General features: G+C 42.4%; 1 protein-coding gene across 1 annotated transcript in view; it reads left to right on the forward strand.

Moving 5' to 3' along the window:
- The window catches only part of LOC141766017 (transmembrane and coiled-coil domain protein 3-like), a 20,373-nt gene extending 2,914 nt beyond the window's left edge, over nucleotides 1-17,459 (forward strand). The window contains exons 2-4 of the mRNA XM_074632443.1: nucleotides 12,743-13,710; nucleotides 14,384-14,519; nucleotides 14,943-17,459. Of these exons, the coding sequence (XP_074488544.1) occupies nucleotides 12,743-13,710; nucleotides 14,384-14,519; nucleotides 14,943-15,245 (1,407 nt within the window). The 3' untranslated portion in view covers nucleotides 15,246-17,459. The remainder of the gene's footprint in view (nucleotides 1-12,742; nucleotides 13,711-14,383; nucleotides 14,520-14,942) is intronic.
- The last annotated feature ends 6,339 nt before the right edge of the window (nucleotides 17,460-23,798 follow it).

Raw genomic sequence — 23,798 nt, forward strand, 5'->3', positions numbered from 1 at the left:
AGTCCAGTAACCCAGTCCTGCAGTGAGTACTTAAATAAAACTGGTTGATATTGATTCATCCATATGGTAACGGATTCCTCTATGCTGTAGTTTGTGGTGATGTTGTATTGCAGGTGTTTCTAATATTTGTCCTCCTCCAGCCAAATAAGATGGACAAAACATTTCACTTCCAGTACAATAGAAACTGAAAGTCTTATAAGTAAGGTATTTATAGCAGTTGTTTCGTCTTGTTTCTGTTTTTGTGGCCACTCAATGACTCAATGACTCAATGCTGGACCTTATTTGAAGTGTATGTAGTGGTGGCTCGTGTTAACCATTTTGTATATCCTGACATTTAGCATTTACAGCTTCACAGCAGATGTAGAAGGATCTTCTCGGAAATAAAACACAGATTCTTACAATATCTACACTTAACACACTATAATACTTGAATATGAAATGTGTAATGTGTGAAGTGTATAAGTATTAATAAGTATTTTCCTGCAGCAAAGAGGGGATTGAAATCACATAGAGAAATGTCCCAATTTTTACTGTCAGATTGTATCTTATTTTATGTCTTTACGCAGAAATGTAGTCAAGTCTAGGGCTGCAACTAATGATTCTTTTAATTGTTGATCAATCTGTTGATTATTTTCACAATTAATCGATTAGTTGTCTGATCAATAAAATGCTGAAAAATGTTGTTCAGTGTTTCCCGAAGTCCAAGATGACGTCCTCTAATGTCTTGTTTTGTCCACAACTCAAAGATATTCAGTTTACTGTCATAGAGGAGTAAAGAAACCAAAAAATATTCACATTTAAGAAGCTGGAATCAGAGAATTCTGACAAGAAATTCTGACAAGAAATGACCTGAACCGATTAATCAATTATCAAAATAGTTGGCGATTAATTGAATAGTTGCAGCTCTAGTCAAGTCAATTTTATTGATGTAGTTGCCTGACAGTGCTTTAAAATGTTTACAACATACAACTCCCTCTATCCTTAAACCATTGACTCAGATAAGGAAAAAAAGAACCCCCTAAATCACCTTCCAACACTTCTCTAACAGGTTTTGGGGAAAACCATCGAACTGTTTGTCAGTGTTAATGTACTATACTCAGAAAAATCCCCTAATGTCCTGTGACAGATCAGCCTGAGTATGCACTATTAGAGCCCGGTGCTTTCAGTCGCGGTGACGCCGAGGAGAAGAATGCTCTGTCAGTTGTAAATCTTGTGCAACCAGAAAGTCAGTCAGGTGTCGTGCAGCAGGTTGTTTCTCTTCCTAGTATAATGTACGAGCCTTCAGGCCACACATGTCACCTCTAGTCTTCAACGGGAACATGCGTCTGAAAGGAAGCTCTGGCAGCTTTTCTTCAGCCAGCTTTTATTAAAACTCCCCTGCTGCCGTGTTAGCAACACTTCAGATTAAAGTGTAATAAACACTAACTCTTATAAATGAATGAAATCAATAACATTTCCCCTGGAGTAGAGCTTGAAAGATTCACACACATAGTTTGAGGGAGCTTCTAAAGTAAACAATTAGACTTGTGGTATAACCATCAACACAATATAATGGTGCAACATATCTGACGATTTTTGGACTGTGTAATTATGCTTTTCCTCTTTTGTCGGCTGCAAATGACATTCCAGTTTCTTGTTCCTCAAAAAGCCATTGTGCAACAGATATAGTGGGTAAGAGGCCAAAGATGATGCAACACCTCAGCTTCAGTCTGAGTCAGTTTAACCCTCACTGACTCGATGGCGGCTCTGTAGAAATCGGCGTGCCATTTTTCAGTGACGTGTCTTATTTTACACTTTAATCTGTCAAATTATCTATCGTTATCAGAGGGCAACCTGGTTGTAAAACGAAGTCTGATTGTATAGAAGTCTATGAGAAAATGACCCTACTTCTCACTTGATTTATTACCTCAGTAAACATTGTAAACATGAGTTTATGGTCTCAGTCGCTAGTTTCAAGTCTTCTTCAATACAGCATGATGTTCATTTAGTAAATTATGGTCCCATTTAGAGTCAAATAGACCATAAAGCAGGGGATGCTTTAGGGCGTAGCTACCATGTGATTGACAGGTTGCTACCACGGTGTTGTCTGGTCTAGGAGTGTTTTCGTCTTTGAACTTGAACCCTTTCACAGTGTGTTTTCAGTTCATAAAGGTTAATTATAACCTTTTTGGTCACCTGAAAATGTCGGTGTTCAGTTGTACTTAGCTCTGATGACGTCACAGTGACTACGTCCACTTCTTATATACAGTCTTTGATCGTTATTCCAAAATTCTTGGGCTTTTGTACACATTGTACTTTATTTTATATCTTAATTATCCGAATGTATATCAAATTATTTTTCCTTATCGAGAAGTTTTGACGGCTTTCACTATTTTTTATAATGGTTTTGCCTCTTCTCTGTTTGTACATCTCATTTGTTTTCCTTCTTTTTGTTTTTGTAATTGACTTGATGTCATTGTAAATGAGGGTTCGCCACTGAATGATCTCTTGAGAGTACATACAGGTTGAATGAATGTCCTCACGTGAATCTCATGCTTCACCTGGAGTGGCTCTCTAACAATCATGTCACCTGACATCACATCAGCAACCTTTTAATATGCTATGTTCTGTATGTTGTGAACTATTAACTGGCAAATATTGTCCCCCTTTTTTTTAGTCTCTCTATTATGTTTTTCATGGCTAATGAGCTGCTTGACTCTTCACCAACCCTGCTACGTCACTGGCTCTATTCACTCTCTCACTTTGCATCAGTGCATTTAATATAGCTGCATATTTATCTTAATTGAATCCCCATTCAATACTTTCTCAGCCCATGGGGGCAAGCGGACGCTGGGAGTGTTAATGGGCTATTGATTCAGTCCTGGACCAGCTTGTCTATGAGATAATAGCGAAAACGTCTTGAGCAATTCACTCCGCTGACCTCCCGGGGATTAGTCATTCAGGAAACTCGACACTTCAAACTCTAGTTTTCTTTCCTCTGTTGTTCTGATGAGGCATACTGTGACTGTTTGGCCTCTGAAGGAAGGTTTTGCAATCAAAGTGTGGCCACATATGCAGCTGTGGGATGCAGATGAGAGGAGGAGGGTCAGCTTTCTGACTACAATCAAAGATGTGCTCTCCCTCTCTGGTTTTTCTTCCCGTCTCCCTGTGTGAGCTCTGAGTGGGCGAGTGTCTGTATCCATGAGGATCAGCTGGAGGGAATACCAATAAGCACCGCAGGCTTCTTCCCCTCTGTGGCTCTGTTCTCGGCTGAAGGGACGGTTTTGTTCCATCTCAATGAATGTGCCAGCTCTATTGCCCCATGTGTGTGTGTGTGTGTTCATTTGGGGTGCTCAGAGGCAATGACAGATAGAATAAGTGCCACCGTATGTACCACACAAACCACAGCCTCATCATTTTGATCCAATTTCCTCAGATCACCGTGAACTTCCTGCTCCTGTAGTCGCATGTGCCTACATGACCTGACCTCTACTATGTGAACCGATGGTTTCATCAGATTACCGCTGCAATTGTTGGCACTTGCGAACATCACTTCCCCGTAATGCGTTCCTGTTTGCATAAAAAAGTGTCTGCGGTTATATTAACACCCCCCTCCCCCCACCCTGCCAAACAGGGAGGGGAAGCGAGTTTAACAAGAAACAGGCTCAGTTTCTGTACGTCCTGCTAATCTTAACCAATATTTATTTATTCCGCCCGGTTCTGAATAATTTGTGTGCTTCCACATCACTCCACTTTAACCCATTTGTGCCCAAAGACAATATTTAGTATGATGAAGAAAAATGCCACAAAATTTGTTCTGATTGGTCAAAAATCTTGAAATTTGTGACAGACATACTTTAGGCAAGTATCTAACAGTACAACTTTGACATTTTTTGGATCGCACCAAAAATTACTCTTTTATTAAACCTGCAGATTTATAAAACGGTCACTATATCCTGACAGTAAAGCATGTGACAGATAATCTGAAAAAAATCATGTGCCTCTGTGTCCTCAAGTGTCCTCCGGTGCTCCTGATAGCATCTGCAGGATTTCACAGACCGGAGGAAAACAAGTAATCAGAGCCGAGCTGGAGCCTTGCCATCTCTGAGCAACTGTCAATCACTCGCGAACTCTGATCAAACGGTCAAACTAGGCAGCGCTGATCAAATATTAATCAATATTCTGTTACGTTAATGCCTATTTCTCGCCTGAAATGTTTTCAGAAACATCTTGTAGTGTACTGTTTAGCTGTAAAATAAGAACGTTTGTGACCCTGCAGCCATGTTCGGATCATTTGAGGAAATACCAAGCAACGCCCACCTGCCGGAGCACAGCCAATAGGAACGCTCTCTCTCTCTGAAATGACCTGTGATTGGCCAAAGTCTCCCGTCACAGGCTAGATTTTTTAAAAGCCTGAAAACAGAGCCATGAGGAGGTGCTTCAGTCTAGTTTTCTCTCAGAACACTTGAATTACAATATGCTGAAAGGTTATTATGGAGTTTTTGCCCAATGATGCTAAAATCATTCTGCCTACTGAAGCTTTAATAGTCAAAGGCAGGATTTTGAAAAATTATGAAAAACGCTATCATTGTGTTTTATTAAATGTTTTCCTTATGATATGCCATATTTACACTGCGTGTGTATACAAATCTTCGATATTCAACTTGTTATGAGTTCATAGATACCAAATACTTGATTGTGCTCCTTGTAGTTTATGAGATACATCCATTTTCTTATCATATTATATCTAGTATTTGGGCACATGGGACTGCTGTTTTTTCCTAAAATATAATGGAGTCTATTGCAAAAACAGTAGTCCCATCATGTGCCCAAAGATTAAATATAGTATGATAAGAAAAACTTACTTTTCGGGCGAAAGGTTTGACCGATCTGGGAAAATGTCTTCACATTTGTGCGCTTAGGCCCAGAGAACACTCCTACCAAAGGACATTAAAAATTTCAGTTGAGGGAACAAAAGGGATAATGCTGAATTGCTGCTTTTCCTCTTTCTTCTGGTGCTGCAGTGGGTAGATGAGGTCTGTTTTTGCATGAAAAACTGAATCGCTAACTAGATCATTGATCCAAGAGAGAGCACACTGCGGTGCAAGATAAGCAGCATCTGCAGTTTCTGTAGACTCCCCCCGACTTTGCCCCCCAAAATGTGGCTACGATTTGGACGGATTTCTCTCACAGCTCTCCCTTGTTGGGCTAAGATTGAGGCTAATACAGTTGGATCTTTATGTTGTGCTGTCTAGCGAGGTCAGAACCTATTAAGTGGGTCATGGTGTTGGACAGACGCTGTGTGCTATGTAGGGCAGCGTGGGGGACAGGGGGCTCCAACAGGGCTGAGGTGTAAGGGGAGGCACCCCGGGGGCACACAGGGCCTCCTGTTGGTGGAGATGATGATGATGATGATCGGGATGATGTGTGCTGCTGTGTTGTGTTTGGGAGCATCCTCCCTTTGTTGTATTCCTGTCCTCGGTAGCTCTCTCTCTGTTTCGTTTCCCACTTCATGCCTGTCTCTCTTCTTCTGCTCTACTGACACACTAATAATATCAATGCGTGAGTCAAACAGCAGTGGGCGTTTGCCTGGCTCCTTAATTTCAAAGACAACATTTTCTCACATTGATAGTGGTAAACCAGATTTTAAGCATATGATCAGACAGATGGGTCTCACACAGCCAAGCTTTTATATCCCAAAGAATCACAGTCAGTAAGCGCAAGTAGGAGTTCATCGTGTTGCTCGAGGACGAACATACATGTCACCTGGCTGGAGATGTAAACTCTACCCAGTGGACAGCCACTGGGTCTGAAAAGTGAAGCCAATGCTGAAGTGCCTTCAACTTGCATTCTTTCTAATAGCCAGCAGGGGGCGACTCCTCTGGTTGCAAAAAGAAGTCTGATTGTATAGAAGTCTATGAGAAAATGACTCTACTTCTCACTTGATTTATTACCTCAGTAAACATTGTAAACATGAGTTTATGGTCTCAATTGCTAGTTTCAAGTAAATTATGGTCCCATTTAGAGTCAAATAGACCATAAAGCAGGGTATGCTTTGGGGCGTGGCTACCTTGTGATTGACAGGTCCCTACCACGGTGTTGTCCGGTCTGGGAGTTGTCAGCGGTTTTGTCTTATAACTTTAACCCTTTCACAGTGTGTTTTCAGTTCATGAAAGTTAATTATAGTATTTTGGTCGTTTAAAAATGTCTTATTCAGCGTTTGGTTGTACTTAAATCCACCCTTTTACGTCACTTCTCGTTGCAAAAAACCAAGATGGCGACGGGCAAAAACAAAGGCTTCGTCCGAAATCGCATACTATGCACTACATTCTGAATATGTGTACTATCGTTCAACATATTTTTGTGTGAATGAACAGTAGTATGTATCTTTTCGGACGTACTGAGCAGTAATTTACTTCGTCACTTCCTGAGAGCTTCCTGGCTGGTTGGAGATGTGTAACCATGGTAACCCGTGTCAACCTCATGTGACCGCTTGTGAGAATCAGAGTCTGAATTAATTTAAAATATATATTACGCCTAGCAATGTGAAATCATATACTTACAGTTAAATTTAAGCATTATTGATGTTACTGAGCTGTCCATCAACGTCTGTTATGAACGTTGTCATCACTACCACATTGCATTGTGGGATATTTATGCAGCCGTAGAGTCCAGGGTAGCATACTGTAATATTTCACCGGATTTAGTATTCAATTCGTGTACTATTGGTTAAGGTTTCAGACATACTATAATATCTCACATACTGTTTTAGCGTACTACATAGCATGTTAGTATGGAATTTCGGACGCAACAGAAGATGACGACGGCCAAAATACCAAACTCGAGGCTTCAAAACGGCAGTCCACAAACTAATGGGTGACTACTCTGTGTTAAATTTGTGACCTCTCAGTTAAGGACTGTCCACCTAACTGTCAGACTTTACCGCCGCCATCTGCCGCACTGTAGCAGCTTTTTCTCCCCTAGTTACTGGGCTTTCACCCCTCCCGTCCCGTCGTCTCCGGCCATCCCCAAAGACCTTCAGTCCTCGCCCTGTTTCACCCTCCTACCTTGACAACCCCTGGAGACCGCCTGCATAAGTGTATAGGGGTCAACGGATTGAAAAGTAGGGCAGCTCCTCAGCAGATTTGGGAGGACATTTTCATCAGCGTGAGTGTAATTCATTTAGCAGAGCCACTCATCCAGAGAGACCCTCAGATTAGTCAGCATCGGTAGAAATCTTGAGCCCACGATGGAAATGGGTTTATTAGATTTCTCATCAAAAAATAGTCAGATGTGGTTTTTGGGTTCCAGTGTGTGTGTGTGTGTGTAAACATCTGGGACGTGTTATTCGTGTTATCTGAGCTGCTCTCGTGAATCAGGGCCTCATCCCGCCAAAAGCCATCTTGTTTTTATAAGAAAAAACCTCCCTCATTCCAGCTGTGTAATACAGTTTGGGCTCGACATTCACTACTACTCCAGGTGCTTTTGCTGCAGTGATCCATCAATGGCTGCCAGGTCACAATTTTACGCTCATCCTGTGTCTGATATCGCAGCATCTTGAAGCGATAAGCGTCCCGTGTTGTGTGTTTGGCCCCTAATATGCTACAGAAGAGAAGATTGAACATGTCAAAGTTGAGGCCGGTGCTGGGAGAGTGCCTGAAGAGCCAGCTTAGTTCCAGTGCTGCATAAATAGCGTGCAGTCTAAGCCGTCCGGTCGAACAGGCAGTTCTTTGTGTTTGTTGTTCGAAAACTAAGAAGACTGAGTAATATGAGCAACCTACACACAAGCCTGCCCCGCACTTCCTCTTGAAGGAGGAGGATATTAGGCTTCGCTTTCTTTTGTACGACAAACAGGTTTGACAATAGGACGGCTTTCTGTACGTGTGAACCGAACTGTTTGGACAAGAGCAGGATTGTGATTGGGCGCAGGGCTCCTCAGGCTATACGTCAGGCCAGTGAATCCATATGCATCAGCTCGCTCATCAGAGTCCTGGACAGAGCAGAGGTAGGACACGATGACAAAGTGTTGCATTTTGCTCTGCAGACAAAGAGTCCAGTATGTTCAAGAAGGACAGATGCCAGAGAGGGGGTGTGGGGGGGGGGAGAGTGGGACGAGGACAGAGGCTGAAATACACCAGGCATGCTTGAAGAAAGAAGCGTGGTATTTTCTGGTTACACACTATACATAAATAAGTATAGAGGCTGATATGTATGTACAGGATAATTGAACTTGAAGCCATGCTAGCAGTTGGTTGGAGCTGTACTGGCTTTGAGGCCGATGCTAGTGCTAGCATGGTAACATGCTGATGTTTAGCAGGGGGAGGATGATGATGATCAGTGAAACAGGGTTTTGATGACTTGGGCTTTCATTTACCTAGTAGCATATTATTAGATTGCTATCTATGTCAGTTGAATGCCATCCATTTAATAACGTTGCAACTGATATAAGAGAATAAACTAGTTCATTTGGCTATTGCAGGAAACTATTACGAAACAAAATAGCCAAAGTTATATTGTTATGAGCCTTAATAATAACAATTCACCATTAAAGAGTGGTTAAACCATGGCAATGACCTTTCCATTTGATTTCTGGTGTTAAATGTATGTGATGAAATGGGTTCGTTTGTCTTTGTATGTTATCTGGTCTATGGCTGCCAAACTAAAATCATGGGCCATTAGTTGACCTCGGCAACATGGACCATTAGGGTCCTTAAAACACAGGTTACAAAAAATTGCCATGCAGGTACATGGGAACCTATTTCTCCTGCTAGACTAATATTGTTTACCATCTTAGTTTGGCATGTTAGAATGGAACACAAAGTACAGCTGAGGATGGCGTGAATGACACATGACACAAATTTAAATTTTGACCACATGGAGGTGTTACCATGGATTTATAATAAGACCTGGATACGGCGCCGCTACTCAACCTTGCGTCCAGTTTTTGTCCAGTGGCCACTTGCGGTATTGCAGCCAAAATCCCTCTGCGGCTTAAAAAGCATTTTCCCCATGGACCACCATTGTTAAAGAGACGTCTTTAAAACTGTTGAATTAATTTTTGATCCATGGAGGTTTTATATTTGTGAAACTTTCCTCGAGCTGAGAAAAGTGATGTGACGTCATTGCAATGTAAAGTCTATGGGCCGAGTGGGAGAAACACTACTGTGCATATTCAGTGGGCCGCATACCCCGGAAGTAAACCCGGAAGCTTGAAATCTTTTTTGGCGTATATGTTTTGCCAAGTGAGCAATTCTCATTGAAATGAAGAGGCACCGTCTTGGGGTTCGGTATCCAGTTCTTACAACACAAGTATAGAGCAGTTTCTGTGTTGCACACTATAATGAAACCACATTGTAGTAAAAAATGATGTCAGAGTTTCAGAGATGATGATTCACCAGATTCCTGCTCACTGATATCATCATCCTCACAAACAAGTTTGACTCGTTGATTGAGTGCGAGGTCACTCATAGTAACAACAGCAAGTAAATGGAAATGTGTAATTGGATAACTTAAATCCAACTGGTTTCAGCGAGGAATAGTCTATTCTTCTGAGTGACAATGTGTTTCTGTGGTATTATCTGATGTACGTCATGCTTAATCACCCTATTATTGGTAAACCCTGTCTTGAGTCCAGTCATGTGTCGAGGAGTGTGTGGCGAACTGTAGATGCATTGGTCAATAGTAAAGGTGCTTAGCTTGCAATATGTAAGCGTTCTGTGGTGATGTTGAAATGCTAAGCAGGATTCAGCCCTGAGTCTTAGCTGGGATCTGTTTATTTGCTTGAAACTAGCTGTGTTACATTTGTTCAGGATTAGTGCAGCTTTGTACAGCCCAAAGTGCTTGTTGTACAACACTTTGTTGATCAGCTTACACCTCCTGTCTTCACACTGCCGTTAACTGTGATCAAGATTCGCTGGTTTGTTAGGCCGAAGTCTAAAAATGCTGCTCCGAAACCTGATTAAATTCTGTTATCACAGCTCTGCTCAGTTTCCTCTTTATATAAGGTCTTTAAGTTTCCTGCCATAGTACAACGTGCTTTCTTGAACCATTTTTATTCTGTTTCACTTCCTCAAGTCTACAGCAGAACTTTGTGCCCTATTACTAACTACTAGCGAGAACTATTGAGACATCAGTCAGAAACTGAATGTAATATTGAGCGCTTTATCAGGAACATGTTAAATTACTGTAAAACATGTATCATCAGTCTGTTGTTGCGAGTACCATCTTCTATGCTGTGGTGTGCTGGGGTGAGGGCATCAAAGCAAAGGACACCAACAGACTGAATAAACTAATAAATAAGGCAGGGTCTGTCATTGGCTCCAAGCTGGTCACACTGGAGGAGGTGGCGGAGGACAGAACGCTTGCAAAACTGCTGGCGATCAACACCTCCAACCTCCTACACAGCATGACTGCCACGCTAAAGAGCACCGTTAGCAGCAGACTTATTCAACCCTGGTGTGTAAAGGAGCATTACAGGAATTCATTCCTGCCGGGTCTGTAAAGTGAAGCCAATGCGGAAATGCTTTAAGCTTGCATTTTTTCTAATAGCCAGAAACCAAGATGGTGACGGATAAAATGCAGAACTAAAGGCTTCAAAATGGCAGACCACAAACCAATGGGGGACGTCACGCTGACTACGTCACGCTGACTACGTCACTACGTCACGCTGACTACGTCACGCTGACTACGTCACGCTGACTACGTCCACTTCTTATATACAGTCTATGGTGCTATCAGACTTTGCAACTCTTTGCACATCAAGAACATTGAATACACTTGAATAATTTATTGTTCATATTGTATTTGAATCTGTGTTTGTTTTATTGTCTGGTATTTTAATGTGTCTGGCTGCGTATTAATGTCCCTCCGGGGATTACTAAATTAAACTCTCTATCTGGCTAAATAGGGGACAGTGTCTGAAAAAGGGATTTCCCAAGCCTTGTGGCCTCGTATGACATTATCACTGACCTACATTAGATGTGCACGCTCCACTTCTTTCACACACATTAATAGCTGTTATCTGAATTTTGTCATCAGTGTCATCTGTGTGCTATACTGTAAACAAACAGGATTATATTCTGGCTCCTAATACACAACAGATGTGCCCAAATAAGAGCATTACATGCACACCCAGATGGCCTCACTGTGGCAGTAGTAGGAAAGCTGAATAGAGCATAGGCAAGGACTTGCTATGTACAATTTCTGTATATGAAGAGCGAATACAGAAAACATACATTTAAAAAAGCATTTAAGGAAATGTTTTATTACCCGGGTCTTAGTTTAAAAAACATTTCCTAGTGGGATGATAAAGAAAACCTAACCTAATCTAATTTTTTTTGGTCATCACCACCAGCCACTTTCCAGAGACACGAGGAAGCAGCAACAAGGCACAGTGGCATAGCAACGCCAGCAGAGTGGATTTAAAAAACAGTTTAACCCAATTATACAAACCATTCATTAATGAATGAGAGGGTTTGTTGTAGATGTCATTGTACTGCAGAGCTACTTGGCAGCGGCCACAGCCTGTAGTTGTGCACACACATATTTTTGCAATGCAATTGTAGATAGTACTGGACAGTTAAAGATGTTGTCCTTCATTTCACCTTTTAAATACAGGATTTAAATCATGAATGTATAAAGAGAACTGGATACAGCATTGTAGGCAGGCTCCTGTTAATTCCTATGAGAGTTGCTCGGTGGCGCATGAAGCCAAAATGGTTCGACTGCCAAGTGATAAAGTACCCAGATCATCCGGCGATTTTCCGCATCCATTGGACCCACAGAGCAGGCGCAGTAGCGTTTCTTTTAACTCCACCTCCCAGCCCTCGCTCCAGCATCGGTCTGGGTTTCATTCACATGAACGGAGGAAGGGAAATAACTCTGGATTCAGCTATTAGTGTATTTTACAACTTTTAGGACCTAATGATTTAAATAAGGGCTATTAGAGTGTTCGTACTGGGAAGTTGATTCACCTAAAGAAAAATTATCCCCCGAGTTAGAGACGTCTCTTTCCCAATGTAAGTCTTTTAGGGCCCAATGGCATCACGTGACGGACACGGAAGTTGTAGTACTCCTGTTTGACCACTACGAAAATTAGTTTGAAAGCCCGGCGCTCTTCCTGGGGGCTTGATTTAAATAAACAAACCTGTTTCTATAAAGAATCTATTGATTATGTGAGATAAAATAAAATACTGTATCATAACTGTAATTTGTAACATAACTAGCTGAAAGTTAGTTTAAAAAGGAAAAATATTTTATTCATAAGTAATACCATGAATTAACCAAAACTATGGGAGTCTGGAGGCCTGGCCAGAAAGAACAAAAGTATGAAGGAAGTCTGGGCCAGCCACACCAGGGGCCGTAGAGCTAAACTAAACTGCGTAAAAACAGCACAAAAACTGAACCACCATATCTCCATCCTCAAAAGAAAATGTGTCTGGAAGAGAGAGCTCCTTCTCCTCCAGCCTCCCACTAATCAGCAGATATGAGGAGCAGAGAAGAGAGGGAAAAGAGCACAAGAAGGAGGAGCGCGTAACAATAATCAAGAGGAATGATAGTTAAAACTACAAAATAGGGTCCAATTTTAAAACTGAATGAAATTTTCCTTTAGGCTGTCATTTAATGAAATGCATAAAATTGTAAATGTAGTTGTTGTTTACCTTTTCCTGATGACCCGTTTTGCTAATTAGACAAAGATTATCCCTGCAAATGCTCCATATCTAATCCAGTATCTGTATTTGATTGTTGTTTCTCTTCCTTGCAGGACCGGAGTACTGAGGGCAGTTCCCTGAGCATCCCTGGGTCGATGCGTCGGGGCTCTTCAGAGAACAATCTGGACCTGGATCTGAGTGATGCAAGTCCTGGTTCTGCTCTGGGCCTCGAGCTCCAACGTAGTCGTTCTTGCTTGGACAACCTCCAGCAGAAGATACTGAAAGTCACAGAACAGCTGAAGATCGAACAGACGGCCCGGGACGAGAACGTAGCCGAGTACCTGAAGCTAGTGAACAGCGCGGACAAGCTGCAGGTCAGTCGCATCAAGCAAGTGTTTGAGAAGAAGAACCAGAAGTCGGCTCAAAACATCGCCCAGATGCAGAAGAAGCTGGAGCAGTACCATCGAAAGATGAGAGACAGTGAAACCCACTACGGTTCATCACCTCGCACACCCACTGTCAAACACAGCACCTTACCCAGGGAGTCTCCCAGAGAGCTGCTGAGGGACATGACCGGCAGCGGCCGACACCCGACCATGGACAAAATCAAGACCATCGGCCCAGGCGTCTCCCTCTCCCCTCCTTTCTTCTTCAGCAAGCCCCGAGAGTTCGCCAACCTCATCAGGAACAAGTTTGGCAGCGCTGACAACATCGCCCACCTCAAGACCGCTCTGGATGCTTCCACGCCGCTGCCCACTGACAGCGCAGGAAAGGGGCTGAGTAGCAGCACCTCTATGGTTGGCAAGCCCAAGTATCCCAGTGATGACGAGTGCTCCTCAGGGAGCGCCTCCATCTCAGCAGACAGTAACGGGAACCCGTCGGCGGGAGGAGTGTCGGTGGGGCAGGCGCAGGGCCAGCAGGCCGGGGGTGACGGCCAGACCAGGCTGGCCCTGAGCCTGGAGGAGGTGACGGAGATCAAAGACGCCCAGAACCAGTTGGAGGAGGACATTGAGGAGATAAAGACTCAGTTCAAGAGAGAGTACGGCATCATCAGCCAATCACTGCAGGAGGAGAGATACAGGTGTGTTTATATTACTTAAAGGAACAGTGTGTAACATTAAGGGGGATCTATTGGCAGAAATATGGAAGATAATATTTAGAAGTATGTTTTCTTTAGTATATAATCACCTGAAACTAAGAATCGTTGTGTTTTCGTTACCTTAGAATGAGCCGCTTATATCTACATACAAAGTGGGTCCTCTTCACGGAGCCGGCCGGCATGTTTCTACCATAGACTGTATATAAAGATGGATGACATGACAGCTCCCCAAAAGTGAAGCCAAAACATCTTGATCACCCCCTGGTGGCTGGCTGCAGAATAGGTCATAAAGCCCATCCACTCCATGTTAGCGGATGGGACATGAGCCAAACTAAATACTAATACTAAAGTCAAATACATTTTTCCCAACGATGGTTTCTGTCATTTTAGGTAGTTCTTATCAAGCTGATCTCTGTTCAAGTGTTCATTTTTCTGATAAGTTTGGTTTTTAATTAGTTATTTGATGCTATATAAAGGGTGTGACAGCTGTGAGTGTCTCACTGACAAGCTACGGCCGTGCTCGGCTCGCAATTGGTTCGGGCGGGGGACCTCGATACCGCAGCTCCACCGCCCAATCACTAATAAAATTTAGATTAATTGTGCAGCCCTACTATAAATGATGATTTTTAACTAATATTCCTGCATCGTCTACCAGGTACGAGCGTTTAGAAGACCAACTGAACGACCTGACGGAGCTTCACCAACATGAGATGACTAATCTGAAGCAGGAGCTGGCCAGCATCGAAGAGAGGGTGGCCTACCAGGCTCATGAAAGGGCCAGGGACATACAGGTATATAATAATAGTGAGGAAACTGCAGACCATGTGGTTTTGTGTCATTAGGGTGGGGTATCAGCAGGCAGGTCAGATAGGAGTGAGGAAATTCAAATGTATTATTTTAGAATAAAGTAAAATCTCCTGTCTGACATCCATTAATAATGCTATTGCCATCGGGCCAAGTAATGAGGCCATTACCATATAGAGGTGAATGTATTAGTTGTCTGTGTGTGTGATTGCTCCCTTAGTCAGATAACGCTCTAAAAAATCTGTTTTGTCATTTGACATTTATCCTCTCTGTCCTTGTGCCTCTCCGCTGATACATAATTAATCTTCAAGTGGAATAATTGAGGATTAAAAGGTCATCAAAATGCCCTTTAGCCATTTGGGGAAACGTTCAAACCCTCAAAGTCTCGTCTCTCCATCTTCTTTTCTCAGGAGGCTCTGGAGTCTTGTCAGACACGAGTGTTCAAGCTGGAGCTCCAGCAGCAGCAGCAGCAGACGGTCCAGCTCGAGAGCCGCGACGCCCGCGTCCTGCTGGGGAAGTGCATCAACATCATGCTCGCCATCATCACCGTCATCCTGGTGTGCGTCTCCACCGCTGCCAAGTTCGCCGCTCCGCTGATGAGGAGCCGGCACCACGTGGTCGCTACCGTCCTGGGAGTTTGTTTTTTGACCATATTCTGGAAGAATTGGGACCGTTTACAGTACGCCATAGACAGGTTACTGGTTCCTGCCTGATGGCGAAGAGTGCACACTGAATATAACACTGCAGAAACATGGACACGTGAAACATGGGCTGTTGTCAGGATAGGACTGTCTAAGAGGATTGGTTGTACAATCGTCACAAGACACGATCGCCACGCATTTACAGAGGTCATCGTGTTTTTAAAGTCAGACTGAAGTGATTTTTCTTGTCTAGAACTTGAATGTGTGTCGCTAACACTTTACATTTAACCTTTAAAATAATATTTATGTAACAGTCAATTTTGTTACTTCTCTAAGGATTGCTATGAAATCTTCACGACATAAATAGTCGATTCAAGGATTAAGAAGGGTGGAGAGAAGTGCACATGAGACTTACTCTTGATTATTCTTTCTCATGTTGCCTCAGCGCAACTTTAACATCTCTCAAACTGTTGAAAACATGCACACACAAACAAAACCTCAAACTTGGTATCTTGTTGGCCACAGTTATGAAATGTTACCCTTAGAAGAATAGTTGGACATTTTGGGAAATAAGCTTATTCAATTTCTTGCCGAACGTTGGCTGAGAAGATTGATACCATATCTACACAAGAGAGTGGTATCAATCCTCTAATCCAGGGGTTTCCCTTGGAGGGCCAAAACTGGAACTCAATGCTGGGCCACAGTAAACACCTATTGTATTGTATTGTATTTTTAAGATGCAAAATGGTATTAGGATCCCACATTCCCCGAATTGAATATTATTTTAGATTTTACATAGTTAATCCCTTAAATTCACTTGTTGAATACAATTGAGCTCATTTCCAAGACTGTTTAGGGACCCCAGCAGGCAGAAATATTCAAATACACCCTTTTTAGAATAGGCGGAAATAACCCATTTATACTGTATTCAAGAAACAGCATTTTGCCCAAAACTGCATGTGATTATCATAAAGTAGGTATGTCTGTAAAGGGGAGACTCGTGGGTACCCAGAGAACCCATTTTCATTCATTTATCTTGAGGTCAGAGGTCAAGGGACCTCTTTGAATATGGCCATTACAGTTTTTCCTCGTCAAAATTTAGCCTAACTTTGGAGCGTCATTTAGCCTCCTTCCCGACGAGCTAGTATGACATGGTTGGTACCAATGGATTCCTTAGATTTTCCTAAGTACCTTCACTCCTGATGGCAGGCCCACTTTGGCCCCAGGCCCACTTTGGGTAGCCCTGCTATAATCTAACTCTGCAACAAAATCAATCTGCATATTTTTCCAAATGTTGAACTATTCCTTTAAATGAAGAATCTACAGACTGACGCACAGAGGCAATGGACATTTTATGTGTTTATTTTCTTGATTCCTTATTGCCATGTCTCCCCTGTGTGGTCTGTCATCTCTTAAAATTAGTTTTTCTGTTTATTGTTCCTGATGTTGTGCAATATATTTGATTCATAAGAGCACTGTTTTTAAAATGTTTCTTTTACTGTTTTACGTCAATGTCTTACAGTGCAGGGTGCTGGTGCTGTGGGAGGGTGGGGGTTGGGTGAGGAAGCATCATTAATGTTGGCATGAGAGAGATCTATAACCACTGAAGCCACTGCTGGGCTCCTATAAGACCAGCTGTCTCCTCTCTCAAGGGCCAAAAATCAATCCCATTGCATCACCGTGCTGGTAGCGTGGTGGTATCGACAAACGCCATCTCACCAGCGCAGGCACATATAACATAGCACCCAAACCACGCGAAACAGAGTACGTCACTTGGTTCTCTTTATGTCTTATGGGTCTGATGTCTTTTACTAATAATGTGATTGAGAGGCGATGGGTTATACTGTGATACAAGGCCTTTTTCTGAGGAAAAATGCAATTCCTTTTTTTTAAAGAAGCAACAAACAGCCTTCAGTACTCCGATGATGACAGAGGAGCACGTTAAGTGATGATCTACGAGCCAACTTTTGACTGATTAATGTGTTTATCTTCCGAACATTGCCTATGATGATCTCACATGAAGCTACGGACCACTTTTTAATGTTTGTCTGCCATAATTATAACATGTTTGTGTTGATGTCGTCTCTCTGTTGTTCGACTGACTGTATCGTAGTTTTTTGTTTTGTTCCTGTTTTTACATATTTGAGGAAGTTTTACCTACAGATCTGGTTTACATTCTCTCTTCATCTCTGGTGCACTACGTGATCAATCAGTTAAGTATTTCCATGCATTACGTGCCTTTTGTCTGACACTTTTCTGTTAAATTAAACAAGCCTTTTTAATCAACTTGTGACTCATGTTTGGAATGGAGTTGTTTGGTAATTTGTGGTTGTATTCGTCATGTGATTGCTTCTTTTCTTACATGTTCCAGTACTGGGAAATCTCAGTAGCGTGGACGACAGCCAGAAAATCAATGATTATTTCACCATTGGTGTAAAAAAAGAAACAGATGGAAGTTTGTTAACACACTGAAACTTCCTGGAAGTAACCCATTCACAGAGGACATTAAACCTGCAGTAGGCAGAATATTTTTGGCATCATTTGGCAAACATTCCATAATAACCTTTCAGCATATTGTAATTTAAGTGTTCTGAGAGAAAACTAAACTTCTGCACCTCCTCATGGCTCTGTTTTCAGGCTTTAAAAAATCTAGCCCGTGACGGTAGACTTTGGCCAATCACAGGTCATTTAAGAGAGAGAGCGTTCCTATTGGCTGTTCATTCAACGGAGGCAGCTGTCAATCACTCATTAACTCCGATCAAACGGTCAAACTAGGCAGCGCTGATCAAATATGAATCAATATTCTGTTACTGTTATGCCTATTTCTCACCTCAAATGTTAAACAGTACACTACCAGATGTTTCTGAAAACATTTGAGGTGAGAAATAGACACTACAATAACAGAATATTGATTAATATTTGATCAGCGCTGCCTAGTTTGACCGTTTGATCGGAGTTCGCAAGTGATTGACAGTTGCTCAGAGACAGCAAGGCTCCAGCTCGGCTCTGATTTGTTGTTCTCCTCCAGTCTGTGAAATCTGGTAGATGCCATTAGGAGCACCAGAGGATACAGAGACACATGATTTTTTTCATATTACCTGTCTCATTCACTACTGTCAGGATATAATGACCGTTTTATAACAATAACTTTTTTTTTAAATCAGCGGCTTTAAGTACACTCTTCATTAGTAAAACTTCAAATTTCTTTATTTTCCTTTTGGACATTTGCACCAGAATAATAAACCTTAGAAAAACGTAATATGCATACATTATCTAATAAGTTTCACTCAATATGAATACCACAAATATTTGCTGTTCTCTTACTACTAAATGGTCTCTCCTTCACCAGTAGAGGGTGTAGGCGCTGCACTGTTGACACATCAGAGACCAAGAAAACACATTGGAAGGCTGCAGCATCTCAAACAGCCTTCATGGTAACCAACCAGATTTTGTGCATGTTTTATATCTAAATTATTCATTTCCATTCTTTCAAAATCAATGCCACCACTTCAGACAAACAATAAGACTACAACATCACAGAAGACCGAGACAACAGACTGTTGCAGTAATAACACAAGCGTTGTGGAAGAGCAGTGCCCTCTACTGTTGTTACAAATTAACAGTGAAACTACAGTTTTTCTACACATTTTCACTATTTTTCTTAAAGTGCACGGCTCCATTGCAGCGTATTTCTGTATATTTTCATTAATATTAAATCTAGGTCATATGGTATACCATGCTGTATTTGTGTGTGTGTGTGTGTGTGTGTGTGACATTTTGGAGGCTGCCCTGGCCAACCTCAGCAGGAAGCTGGCTGACGAGGGAGGGTCGTCAGCTTGACTGACCTCACCCGGTGCTTTCCAGGCTACGAAAGCTGCTCCAGCTGTTAAATCTTTCTCTCTCTTCCTACAGCCACATCCACCGGGCATCACTATCTTTTGGTTCTGCACCTTCAACACCTCCACAGCACATAATGTCACACATCCATGCACCACATTAATTTGCTGACATTACTGATCTACACACTCCATTGTACATTTGAGTTAACCGTAGTTTGATAATGATGGTTGGTTTTACATATAACCTTGCGTGGACTCCCTTTTTGTCACATTTCATGAGCCAGTTTGTGATAAATGGGGTCTCGTCCGGGATTTAAACCGTCGACCTCTCGCACCCCAAAGCGAGAATCATACCCCTAGACCACGGGACACCTAGTGGAGTGGAAAAACTTTCTGTAGACTGTGACTGGTGTGGTTCTCATCAGGGTGGATTTTGGTAGCCGGGATGCTAATGATTAGAGAGAGATGGATTCAATTCAATCAGCCTTTTTCACAGAAGACATTTTGACTTGTCACACCAGTGACAAATTATGAGTTTAATGATGGCTGAATTTCATTTAGCTGCTTGGATTTCAGGGTCCTGGTATTGTGCATGCTGGCTCACTGTCACACTCAACTGGAACCCTTTCAATAGAGCAGAGTCATCGTTGGTGTTATTAGTAACGTCTGTGCTTTCCCTACTATGACAAGTTAAAATGTCTGCTGTGAGAAAGGCCCATGTTAATGATCCCTCTATCACACAGCCACAATAATACATGATGACACACCATGTGAAATATCACCTTTAAAATAACACATCACATGTCACACACACTCAGCATTGCTACTGCATGTCACTGTGACACAAACACACAGACAAAATGGAGGCCATGCACGGTTAAACTCAGCCGCACTGCAATGTGGGTCACCTGGCACAGCGGTGTGCACGCTTTATTCTGCGTGGTGACTAGTGCCTGCCTGCATGCCAAGTAGAGGCACAGACACACGGTGAGATGTACAGGAACAGGAATGGGGATGATAGACAGATAGCTTAACTGGGGAATCTCTGGCACTCACACAGTGTTCCCGTACTTTATGAGAGCTTAAGTTTGAGAGTTGTGAGTTGTGTGCACATATCTGTGTGTGTGTTTCGTGTATTTGTGGAGCAGCTAAGGGCCTCTGGGGAAAAGAAATACACAGATTGGTGTGACGCAGAGAAACACACATGCACACACCCACACACACACCTACACACACACACACACAGAGGCTTAAAAATGGGGATTATGAGCTATATTTGTAGGTGTGAATGGAGCATTATTTCTCTCTTTCCTCTGTATTATGTGATCTGAAAAGTGAGTGCTTCCCTTTGATGTGTGCTCCGATCCTGTGTGTTTTCCGCTGCGCTCTCTCTTGTGGCTCCTGGAGCTTCGTTTGGCCCATTCACTGGGCTCCATAATGAGCTGCTAATTATCCCAGGACCTCATCAAGTCTCTTTGGGCTCCGCAGCTATAAGCCTCCTCTTCACACAGGTTGGCATGGTGACCGTAGGGGATGGAACCTGCATGGAGGAGGCCACTAAAAGGACCGCCGCCGCTTCACTCCTGCTCTCTTCTACTGAGGGGGAGTGAGAGGGACACACTTTTTTTTTACTCCCTGGAAGACAAAAGAGAGAGGGGGAAGTGTGTGGATAGAATTAGCTTAACTAAAATTTTGTTGTGTTTATAAATACATTAGGGCTGTCACAGTTAACGCAATAATAACGCATTAACGCAAAATCGTTTTAACGCCACTAATTTCTTAAAGGCATTAACACAATCGACATTTCGGAGGTTGTAGCGGGCTCAGTTTTAGCTAGAGTGAAGATACTGGTATCATATGAAAGTAAAAAACCTAAGGAATCGATTGGTACTAACCATGTCATACTAGCTTGTTGCAAAGGAGAGGTCCCTTGACCTCTGACCCCAAGATATGTGAATGAAAATGGGTTCAAGGGGTACCCACGAATCTCCCCTTTACAGACATGCCCACTTTATGATAATCACATGCAGTTTGGGGGCAACTCATAGTCAAGTCAGCACACTGACACACTGACAGCTGTTGTTGCCTGTTGGGCTGCAGTTTGCCAAGTTATGATTTGAGCATATTTTTTATGCCAAATGCAGTGCCTGTGAGGGTTTCTAGACAATATTTGTCATTGTTTTGTGTTGTTAATTGATTTCCAATAATAAATATATACATACATTTGCATAAAGCAAACATATTAGCCCACTCCCATGTTAATAACAGTATTAAATACATGACAAATCTCCCTTTAAGGTACATTTTGAACAAATAACAAAATGTGCGATTAATCACGATTAACTATGGACATTCATGCGATTAATCACAATTAAATATTTTAATCGAGTGACAACCCTTAAATACATATGTGAATGTTGTTTCAGTCACTCTGAGTGCATGAACTAATATTATGGGAAAGTTCTGACCTCTCTGGCAACTTCCACGCTGATTTAGACTCCTCTGGCAGCACTGGGCCCTTCCCATTTCCTGTTTATGGTGTCATGGAAACAGGTCCCTTCCTCTGCTTTTGCACTATAACATAAAAATGTACCCTGCATCTACAGCAAAGAGCCGCAGTCTCACACCAAAGCAGGCACAAGGTCTGCAGCTGTGACGCTGCGGTGAGTGTGACCAGAATTAGAAGCTCCTATAACGAATACACAGAAACAGCCGGCGGAAAATTCCAGATTTATGGCAACATTTATCATCAAGGTCACCATATAAATCACCACCTTAAAATGCCCTAAATCAAAGGCACCTCCAATTTCCTTTAGTTGCTAGGCAACCGGAGAGCGCCACAGTGATGCTCGGAGTTAAAGGCTGGCAGCCCGGTGGTGTAAAGAGGATTGTGGGGTGAATCACTGTCTTTTATAGCTGTGAGGTTCCATTACATGGCCAGCTGATGGTGACAATGATACACTGTCACTAGAGAGTAATTATACAGCCTGTTGATGCCTCTGGTGTATCCACAAGCAAATTATGTTAGCTCAATGGTTGTACAAGCAGCTGGACAAAGCAGTTAAACATTACAGTCAGTAGAATGGTTTGAGAGATTTAACAACATATGGTAGTTTTTCTTTGAGCGTTGATCATTTGGTTATTGGAGAAACTATAATTTCATTTTGCTCTTTCCATCAATGTCTATGATTTCTATTATATTTAAAGTCTGCATGCCGTATGTGATGTGATTGGTCTGTATGTGTCTGTGTTCAGGTCTCTTTCCTTAAAGGGGACCTATTATGCTTTTGTCCTTTTTCACGCTATATATATATATATATATATATATATATATATATATATGTATATGTATATGTATATATGTATATACATATACATATATATATTTTTGTGCATGTAAAAGGTCTGCAAAGTTACAAAGCCCAAAGTCCACCGCAAGGAAGTTACTCTCCCCCAACAGACACACTGCTCCTGAACTGCCTGAAACGCCTTGATAGAAGTGCCCCCTTTTCTTCTGTAACGCGGTGATGTCACAAAGTAACACATTTGCATAATACCTGCCTAGTGGTTAGTTTGGCACGCCCTCAAACAAAGCTAGTTAGAGTGGAGTTGGAGCGGAGTGTGAAGAGTTTAGTTCAGTTGACCAATCACAACAGAGTGGGTCAGCTGACCAATCAGAGCAGACTGGGCTTTTCAGTAGGAGGGGCAGGAGCTCAAACAGAGTGTTTCAGACAGAGGGTTAAAAGAGGCGCTGCAGCTGGTATGAGAAAGCGTTTTTTGAACATTACAGCATGAAAACATGTTCTAGTAGAAAAATACAAGTATGCACCTGAAAATAAGCATAATAATAATAGGTCCTCTTTAAAGCTTAATAAACCCACTATGGGGCCCTGATACAAAAAAATTGCTTTTGGACCCCTTTGGACCCAGTCACAGTCCCTCCTCTGTGACACCATCCAGCCTGGTGTGAGTGTGTTTTTATTATTTTTCTGCCTTTTAGTATGAGTGATGTGTGCTTGTTGTGTTTTGGTGATGTCTGTCTGTTTGCTTGTATCCCTCCCCACTCTTGTCCTCTCTCTTTCTCACTACTCACCTGGACATAATCTGCAATCAACGTTCACCTGCAATCAGCACACCTGCCCAGCAATAAGGCATGCTCATCTTCAACTCATAAACCCTGCTCCAACATCCAGTCTCAACCGGATCATTGCCATTCATGCTAGTGATCGTGCAAGTTTGTTTCCTGTTTATCTGTTTGCTTGCTTGCCTGCATGCTCGCCTCAACTAGCTGCTGCTCTTCAGGTAAAAACTACCAGCCACTTCAGCTCTCAACCCCCGAAACCGCCCTTTTTCCCTCACCACCGCCAACGCCCGCTTGCGATATCAAAAACTTGAACTAAAACCCTTCCCTTTTCACCTACCTGTTGGGTCCAGCCACAGAAACCCTGACAGACCCCCTGTTCCTCCTGCTCTCTGTGCATGTAATCCGTCACCTCCAAAGTCCTACTGCATTAAAATCACACTGCAGACAACATTATATTTCACCTGGAGACCTAATAAACGACAAGTACTAAATATGGGACATCTGGGGCCCTGAGGAAGTTGCCAGCTTTACTCTGTTGGTAATCTTTGATTGTACTTTATGTGCCCTGATGTTTGTCTGCTTTTTATCTTAGTTGTTTTTCTTTTACTGTAACTTTTAACATCAACCTGCCCAGGGGTTGCAGATGAAAATTAGCCTTTTTGTTTTTTTTAAATGAACAAATAGGAGTCTGCAGCCACGCTA

This window comes from Sebastes fasciatus, chromosome 4 (assembly GCF_043250625.1).
Source record: "Sebastes fasciatus isolate fSebFas1 chromosome 4, fSebFas1.pri, whole genome shotgun sequence".
Classification (NCBI taxonomy): domain Eukaryota; kingdom Metazoa; phylum Chordata; class Actinopteri; order Perciformes; family Sebastidae; genus Sebastes; species Sebastes fasciatus.